The 10000-nt window shown below is 37.4% G+C and overlaps 1 protein-coding gene across 1 annotated transcript; it reads left to right on the top strand.

Annotated features, from left to right (window-relative positions):
• Positions 1 to 6870: 6870 nt before the first annotated feature.
• On the top strand, positions 6871 to 8144 carry LOC131003099 (uncharacterized; the record flags this gene model as incomplete). The annotated part of the gene is made up of 2 exons (XM_057929570.1): positions 6871 to 7406; positions 7497 to 8144. Coding segments are annotated over exons 1-2 (1184 nt in total), but the record flags the coding sequence as incomplete, so codon positions are not given.
• Between the last annotated feature and the right edge of the window lie 1856 nt (positions 8145 to 10000).

Genomic DNA, 10000 nt, shown 5'->3' with positions numbered 1-10000 from the left:
GACTCGCTAAAATAAAGGGATCATACTTCTTATATTTTCTTGTGTGGTTCACTGGAACCAACTTGAAGTCTGTATCAATAGAAGTTCCTTGAGCAGATAAGTCAAACCATTCACATTTGAACAAGACTGTCTTCTTAATTGGATACCCCCCATACTCCAGGACGCACACCACTTCCAGACGCCCATAAAAGTCTTGCACATCTCTACCATAGACCGACCCTCTTATGCAAACGCTACTGTTCACAGTCGCATGCTCTCTATCATGATCAGTCGTGTTAAATCTATAGCCATTCACAAAATACCCGGAGTACGTTTCAATCTCATTTAAGGGCCCTGCTGCAAGCGACTTAATATATGGGTTCAAATTATTGTTAGAAGGACGAATCACCTGTTACACACAATAATTTAAGTTTGCAAGCCCAATTTTAGTTAATTAAATGTATATTTAACATAAATTTGTCGCATCTTACATAATGGCCAAATCACACAAGAAAATCGTTGTCGAAAGCAACCTCTAACTCCGCTTCCGTGAGTGATGGATTTGCATATCACATTTCCTCCTCTTGATCCATTTAAGTAAGATCATGATCTTCTCATCCCTTTCAAGTGTGTAACAAGCTTTTGGATACTGTCGGGCTCCATCCAATTTCTTCAATTCAGGCCGTCGACAGAAGATGTTCAATTCTTCTCTCGACTTTTCTATATCTTTTGTCTTCCCCTTCACATTGAGGACAATGTTGAACACATTATCAAACACATTTTTTTCAATGTGCATGACATCCAGATTATGTCGAATCAAAAGATCCTTCCAATAGGGAATATCCCAAAATATGTTTTTCTTCTTCCACCCAATGTTTTGATATTTTGCAAGTTGAGCGTTTGTGCCATCAAAGTCTTCTGTAACCTTCACGAAGCCCAACCTCTCCATTTGATCAAAAATTTATCTCTGTTCTGGTGGATTCACATTGCAGGTTTTATTCTTCAAGAATGAAGTCTTATTTCTCCTAAACACATGGTTACGAGGTAAGAACTTCCGATAATTGTCAAATCACGATTGTTTTCCACTCTTTGGAAGGGTGAATGCTTCTGTATTATCCATATAGTGTGGACAGGCCAATTTCCCAGTTGTACCCCACCCAGACAACATAGCGTACGCTGGAAAATCACTGATAGTCCATATAAGAGCTGCCCGCATCTGAAAATTTTGCTTCAACGATATGTCGTAAGTGTTAACACCAACCTCCTACAAAGATTCCAACTCTTGTATCAGTGGCTGTAAGAAAACGTCCAACTTCATCTTTGGGTTAGATGGCCCAGGCACGAGGACTGTAAGGAACATGAATTGTTCTTTCATGCACAACCACGGAGGCAAGTTATACGGTATGACAATAACCGGCTAAGAAGAATATTGACTCCCTGATTGTGCAAAATCATCTGTAGAGAGGCCCAATCTCACATTTTTAATCTCTTCAGCGAATCCAGGACAGACTGAATTCAAGTGTTTCCATGCCGGAGAGTCTGCCGGGTGGCTCATTATCCCATCGTCTGTTGAAGTCGCATGCCAGCACATATTTTCGGCGATTCCTGGAGATGCAAACAACCTTTGCAGTCGGAGCGTCAAGGAAAAGTAGTGCATCTGTTTGGCGGCCACACGTTTCTTTCGGCGGCTTCCAAATACACGCAACTTCTCCTTACATCGTGATTCACCACAGAACATACAACTCTGTAGCTCACTATCGTCCCCCTAATCAAACATGCAATTATTAACACAACAATCGATCTTCTCCACTGGCAAACCCAAATCGCGCAAATTTATTTTCGTACTGTAGAAGCTATCAAGGCAGTTGTTATCCTTCGGTAAAGCCTTTTGAACTATCTCAAACATCCGATTAAAACAACTCTCTGATATATGGCTTTGAACCTTTATGCTCATGAATTGTGTCATCCAGGATAACTATGAGTAAGTGTCACAGGAAGGGTATAGAGGACTATCAGCTGCATTCAATATGTCATAAATTTGTTGAGCGTCAGGATTGGACGGCTTCTCGAGATTTGGAGGATCTTGATAATTACTAGGTCCAGCATAATCATGCACCATCCTTTGGTAGTTACTGTATGACTCACCATCCTCATCCATTCTAGTATGTTCTGTCGGCATATACACTGGTGCTTCCCCTTGATAACACCATGTTGTGTAATTGTGGACGAATCCACGTCTAGTAACATGTTCTCTGACTGTAGGTACGGATAAAAAGGCTGTATTCTTACACTTCCTACACGGGCACCTAATGTCACCGATTCCATCTGTATATGTCGTTTGATTTATTGCAAATTCAAGGAAACTCTCAAATCCCATTTCAAATGCAGCACGATCATTGTATCTCGCATACATCCACATACGATTATCACTCATTCTTGCAATATATATATATATATATATATATATATATATAATAAATTACTTGAAATCTAACAAAATTTCGACAGCATAACCCCACTATCCTAACTACCAAGTGTTCGATTCTACCAGCAGCTATAGTGACCATAGTGGTCCTAATTTACTAAGCCTATACTAGGTCTACCCTGCCCCCCCCCCCCCAATGTCGAAGCAATAATACAATACATATAAAACAATAAAAAAAAATAGGGTAATTAAACTAAACACAATCATTTGTTGAGAGAAGATTCTTAAGAAATTGATTAAATCTATCCCACAATATATAATAACATATAATTTCATCCGAAATTTATACTAGCATACTTAATTTAACAAATTCATACTTTAAAAACTAACAAAATTAATCAAACTAAATAAAATTAATTTTTTACTTAATTCATAATTCACCATACTATAAATTAATTTAAATATATCTAATTAACATTAATTTTAATTTAACAAAATAATAGTAAATCAATTTAAAATTAATCTAACAAATTACAATTAGTCATACTTCATAAACATCCTATAAATTAATTAAAGTTAATTATAATCTAACAAATAAATAATAAATAAATAAATAAAAGTTTATTAAGAACGAGAGCGTACGGTGGTGGTCGGCGGCCGAGCGGTGGCTGTGGCGGCAGCGGTGGGGCGGCGGGGACGGCTTGAAGTTATGGAGAGAGAGAGAGAGAGGGTGAGAGAGACAAAAGGAAGGAAGGGTGGGGGCTTACCTTGACAGAGACGGACAACGGGGGCGACGGCGGCAACCGGCGTATTCGGGTTCTATTTGCATGCAGTTATTTTTTCACCTTTGTATGGTATAGAGGTCTCGCCTGCTTATAAATTGCTTATTTGATTAGATAATAAATACCTCTTGTAATTTAAAAAAAAAAATACATGAAGTTTTAAATCTTGCAAACACTTCTCAAATCAAATTATAGTGATTGTAACATGAAAGTGGTTGAGAAAAAAATATAAAATGTTCTATATTATTAAATATCAAAATAGGTTACCTACATGTTTGACTAAATATCATTATACGAATTTTGACGGGTTCTTTTTATTGGATTTTTTTTATTTATATAAAGAAAGTAATTTGTTGATTAATTAATGTAAATTAGTGTGTGTATGAGCTAGTTTTCTCAATATTTATTTTTTGCAGAAGCCTTCATATCTATTTAAACCATCATTTTAAAATGGCACTTTTGAATAATTCAAAAAATTTGAGCAATCGTAATCTCAATAATTATCCATTAACCAACAAATGCCAGTTCATGGATATATTGTTGGCTAGTCTTGTGGATATATCACAAGACAAATATATTTATTATTTTATTAATATATACTATCCACTCTTTGCTTGCATAATAGATAGCTTAACAATATACTAGTTCATAGAGGGTGCTGCTGCTGCCAGGGCTTGAAGTCCGATTTGGGCTTTTAAATTAGCGGCGGCCCATTACCGCCGCAAAAGCCCGATCCGCTAATCATTTACCGACGGCTTTCACGACCGCCGCTGATCACCGACGATTTTTTGCCACCGATACTGTTAAAATTTAAAATAAAATATATATATATATATATATATATATATATATATATATATTTACGGCGGACGGGATCTTTACCGGCGGCTACGCTACCGCCACTATTTACGTCGCATATTTAAAAAAAACAGGTCGGCTGCTTCGCCGTCGGAGAGTGATGTGTGTATTTTAGTTGTTCACATTTTTGAATTATTTTATGCTTTAATGGAATTTAATATACACAATTAGGTGATTTTGGTGCAGAAATTGAAGAGTTTGATGTCGATGGAGTCGAGAATGAAGAAATAGAAAGAAAAAAAGAAGAAGCAATTTTCGATGTGCAATTTATGAAGGATTGAAGAGATGCTAGAAGTGGAAAATAAACTAGTAGAATTTATTATCATAATATTTTCACATTATTTATTTATTAGTATCTTTGTAATTAAGCCCATTAGAATTAATGGGTTATTAGGAATCTTTCCTTTTGGCCCATGGACGAGAGGGGGTTGGTGGCAAGGTATATTAGGGATTAGGAGGTTGGGAATTGAGATTTTTTTTTCTACGCAAGCGGTAGGAGTTAGGCGGCTAGGTATTAGATCAAGTGGATTTGTTAGTTTTAAAAACACTACACTTTTTGCTTAGCTTTTATATTAGATTTTTGATTTTTATTTTAGAGATTACTTTTGAGCAGACGCACTCTTTTGGAATTGAAACCTTGGCAGACGTTATTTTTGGGGTCCAATTGTGGTGATTGTTTCGTTTTCAATTTCAATTTATTTCTTTGATTTTATGTTTGCTTTTATCTATTTGATTGCTTTTAGTTTAATTATGAGTAGTTAATTCTTTAATTCAACAAGAATAATGAAGTATTGATTTAATAATATGTGAGACCTAATTGAGCATAAAATTGATTGCTATTGATTTCGATTTATTCCTATGGTTTAAAGATAATTCTGATTTTATTTAAGTCTGGCCAACTTAGGTTTAATTAGATTACAGTCAATTAGCACCGCCAATCCGTAATTGTTGGAATAAGGCTGATTGGTGATAAAACTATCATGTTCGTAGTAGGAATAAATTGATAGATTAATTATTACTAGTGTATCTAGGATAATTGGTTTAAACTGGGTTCCTTCATCTTAATGCTATTAGAATTAATGGGTTATTAGGAATCTTACCTTTTGGCCCATGGACGAGAGGGGGTTGCTGGCAAGGTATATTAGGGATTAGGAGGTTGGGAATTGAGATTTTTTTTCTACGCAAGCGGTAGGAGTTAGGCGGCTAGGTATTAGATCAAGTGGATTTGTTAGTTTTAAAAACACTACACTTTTTGCTTAGCTTTTATATTAGATTTTTGATTTTTATTTTAGAGATTACTTTTGAGCAGACGCACTCTTTTGGAATTGAAACCTTGGCAGACGTTATTTTTGGGGTCCAATTGTGGTGATTGTTTCGTTTTCAATTTCAATTTATTTCTTTGATTTTATGTTTGCTTTTATCTATTTGATTGCTTTTAGTTTAATTATGAGTAGTTAATTCTTTAATTCGACAAGAATAATGAAGTATTGATTTAATAATATGTGAGACCTAATTGAGCATAAAATTGATTGCTATTGATTTCGATTTATTCCTATGGTTTAAAGATAATTCTGATTTTATTTAAGTCTGGCCAACTTAGGTTTAATTAGATTACAGTCAATTAGCACCTCCAATCCGTAATTATTGGAATAAGGCTGATTAGTGATAAAACTATCATGTTCGTAGTAGGAATAAATTGGTAGATTAATTATTACTAGTGTATCTAGGATAATTGGTTTAAATTGAGTTCCTTCATCTTAATGCTATTAGAATATTAAATCTATGACTGGCGTATCCAGCTAGGTTATATTTTAATAAGGGAAATAGGCAGGATTGGCGTATCCAGCCATCTATCGACACAGTAAGTCGAAATTGGGGTATGTCAGTGCGTATCACGGTATCCTATAACTAGTTGGTTGATAGGGATTAATTAATCTTTGCGTCGATGATCAGAGCTTTGAATTAGTGTGGATTTATTTGAGCCGAGTTACTGTTTTATAGATTATTTTCTAGAGTTATTTTAATTGATTTAATTTGCTTTCTTAGGTTAATTAATATTTTATCTCAATTTAAGGCGTGGTGGCTACACCAAATTAGGTCTTTAGGGAATTGGATGATTTTACCTGCTCTCTGTGGTTCGACCCTGCTTATCATTATACTCACTTAATTCTTGATAGTATTGCAGGAATTATTTGGTGGAATACGACGTCCACCAAATTGGCGCCATTGCTGGGGAGCGGTGTTAATTGAATTCTTTTCCCTTTTTAATCTATTTTTCTTTTTTATTTTCTTTTTGTTTATGAGCAGATCTTCTCGGCCGAATCTCCTATACGATTGTGAAATCGAGAAAACCGCAAAGAAACTGAGAAAAGAGGCTAAGGCAAGGAAGTTGCTGGAATTGCGGGATTCGCAACTCGACCTGTCTGCCCACACAGAATAGTTCGCCAAGGCGGAACCCAGCGCTGCCGCTGCTGACGAGGTTGTGTTTGCCCAAACTGACCCCGACTCAGAGGCAGAAACAGATTGTGAGGAGGAAATTGAGTCGATTTCTGATGAAAGCACCAGAGACGACATGGCTGACGATCCTAGACTATGTGATCTCTCCAGCCACGAAGCTGATCACCCCCAACTCTGATCCAGATGCCGGCAGCTGCTACCGGTATTGAGATTAAGCTTGGTCTGCTTAATGTTCTCCCGAAGTACTATGACAAGAAGGGAGAAGATCCGTTTAATTTCTTGAGCGAATTCATCAAAATTTGGAAGGTCCAGAAACGCCCCACTGGAGTTACAGATGAGCACTTTAGATTGGCGGCTTTCCCCTTCACTATGACAGCAGAGGCGAACTCTTGGTTCGCGAGTCTTCCACCCAATTCTATCACTTCATGGGCAGAGATGAAAAAGTTATTCCTTGAACATTTTTTCCCTCCCACCAAGACGAATGCGCTGAAAAAGAAAATTAGTGGAGTGAAGCAGGAGTACGATGAGTCACTGAGCACATACTGGACTCGATTCAGGAGGTTGGTGGATAGCTGTCCAAACCATAAGTTTTCGGAGGGGGATTTGCTGCAGTATTTCTATCAAGGGATGACGGTAGATACAAAAAATCTGGTGAATTCATCAAGTGGAGGGGAATTTTCTCAAAATACTGTGAGCGAAGCTAAGAAGTTGATTCAACACTTGGTGGAAGCAACCAGAGAGTATGAGGAGCCACGCACTCAATTTCTCAAGAAAGTTGCACGGGCAAGTTCCTCTAACTTTGAGGACAAGTTCGAAGAAAGAATGGGGAGGATGGAAAGAATGTTAAGTACTGTGGTGGAGAAGGTGGCAAATGCTGGACAACCGACAGAAAAACCATGTGGAGCGTGTGGTAACTTTGGTCATACAAGTTTGCAATGCGCTGGGGGCGACGAAAATCTTCAAGCCTAAGTGAACTCGTCTGACAAGTTTTATAGCTGTTCTGATCCACTGCCCCCTTTGCCCAAACGGGACCCCTACTCGAGCAACTACAATGCGCTGTGGAGAGATCACCCTAATGTTCGTTGGAGAGACCAAGACAATCAAGTGCAGCAGCAACAGCAGAGCTATAGACCGCTTCATCAAAGAGGATTCCAACAAGCACCACCACCTCCACAAGGAAATCAAGGAAAAGCTCTTGAAGAGATGATGAGAGAGTTGATTGCCTCACAACAATTGTTGCAAAATAATTTGCAAACAACTAATGAAGCAGTGCAAAAGCTTCAACAATCTCATGCAGAGTACAAGGTGCAGATGGAAGGGTTGGCTCGTCAGATATCTCAACTCACAATGACCGTGAATCAACTCAAGGGAAATCAAGGTGCCTTACCATCCCAAGTCCAATTGAATTCGAAGGAGAACGTTAGTATGATTACTTTGAGGAGTGGCAAGGAGTTGAGTGAGCCCATAAGCCAGAATTCAAGTGGGTGTTCGAGCAAGACCTCTGGAGTTGAATCTCAATTGCAAAAATTCAAAAATTCTGGAGGCAAGGTGAATTCTGCAATCCAGAATGAAGATCAGTCCGATTTGGCCAAACAGAATGGTGACTCCACAGCTGTGCAGAAAGGAAAAGAGGGAGAACAAAAGTTGGTTGTCACGACCGCACTTGCTAAGGATAGCAAATTCGGGGAAACCGCGACTAAGGGAGGGAATTTAGGAGCGGGATTTAGAAAGGGGTATATTCAGTCTCTTAATGACTCGACTTGTATAAGGAAATCAATCGAAATATCTAGATATCAAGAAGGCCACAAGGGGACCGTACATAATAATATCCAGAAAAAGGGTGCTCAATGAGTTTGAGAACATTGTTAAATAATACATATTGTTTGACAAATAACATAATATCATAACGAAATCAGTGTTCGCAGCGGAATAACATTTTGAGTATATGTATGAAGACATATACTCTACTCTGAGGTACTCATCCTAGATCGACAAAAGCTCCGCTTGCACACTACATCCTCGATCACAGCTCAACCTGCACATTTATAAATACATACAGGGCTAAGTACGAAAGTACTTAGTGGACACTTGCCGAAATTTACATATATGCATAATATTTTATTGTCAAGCCTTTCAATAGCAGTAAGATACGAGGGTTTTCCTTTAAAGACTCGTATTTACCAAACATAATATCATTTATTTCATCAATAACCCGCGCAGGCATTTTAATATCATTAATCACCATATCAGTAACTCGTGCCGAGAGGGAGGCCTCCCTCTACGGACACTATGATCGGCCAACCCGCTAGATGACTCACGATCACAAGGTGTACACTAATTCCGAAGGGATTTGCGGTCCCATCCAGAATCCGAATTCGATTAACATCAGATAGGCAATTAATAACAAAACATAAAGCATTTAGGCATTGACAATATTATTCAAAATTCATAAGCATAAAGTCTTAACAATTCTACTATATGGTTTTAGTTTATACGTAAGAAAGCCCACCTGAATAGCAGACTCACGGTTTAGCTCTAACTCTGGTGCTTGACCTTTAATCCGAGAAAATAAAATAAGATTCTAATTCTCGAAAAATCTCAATAAATGAGGATGCATGAAATGATTATGCATGACTCATATTCTTTTAATTAAATAGAGATGCTAATCCTATTTAAGGAATTAAAGCTCGTCTTATGAGGTCAGATTATTAATCTTTAATAATCTACTCGTCTTAAAATAATCTAATTCACTTACTAAATAAATAATTAGTAAGTCTTAAAAAAAATTACTAATTAGAATTAATTAGGATTAATAAAGAGAGCCTAAAATAATAAATCTCATTGAGCTTAACTAAATAAATTGTAGGAGCCCAATTAATAAAAATAATAGGAGCCCATTTATATAAATAATAGAGTCCAAACAATATATATTAGCCCAATGGAAATAAAATAAGCAAAGCCCAAATGAATTAATATCCAGCCCAACAAATAAAATGAACTAGACCCAAATAAAATAAAAACAGGCCCAAAAGAATCGGCCCAAACGAGAAAGGCCCACTCCTCTCTTAAATCTTCACTCTCGGTTCTCTCTACCGACAATCTCGGTCCCTCTCTCTATTTTCTATCACAAAACCAATCTCTCACGTCTCTTTCTATCTATCTAAATTAAACACCACTCAACATCATCTCTCTCTCAATCTTTATTAAAGTTGCCTTTCTCTTTTTATTATCAAAACCAAACACACGTTGCAGACACATTCCATCAACTTTCTTTCTTCTCTCTCTTTTTTTTTTAGCATAACCCACCATCTCTCTCATTCTCAAAAAAAACGCTGCTCAACTCTCTCTCTCAAAATCACGCTGCTATCTCTCCAAAATTCCTCACACAGAGCCGCTCAACATCTCCCTCGCCTCTCTTCTCTCCCGTTGCCGCCGACTGTTGCTGTTCGCCGGAGTCGCGGGCTGCTGCTTCTCCTGTTGTCGCCAACTGTTGCTGTTC

Source organism: Salvia miltiorrhiza, unplaced genomic scaffold (genome assembly GCF_028751815.1).
Source record: "Salvia miltiorrhiza cultivar Shanhuang (shh) unplaced genomic scaffold, IMPLAD_Smil_shh fragScaff_scaffold_67:::fragment_4:::debris, whole genome shotgun sequence".
In the NCBI taxonomy this organism is placed as follows: Eukaryota; Viridiplantae; Streptophyta; class Magnoliopsida; order Lamiales; family Lamiaceae; genus Salvia; species Salvia miltiorrhiza.
Note: the sequence above shows the minus strand (reverse complement) of the source record. Positions and strands in the feature narration are given on the sequence as shown.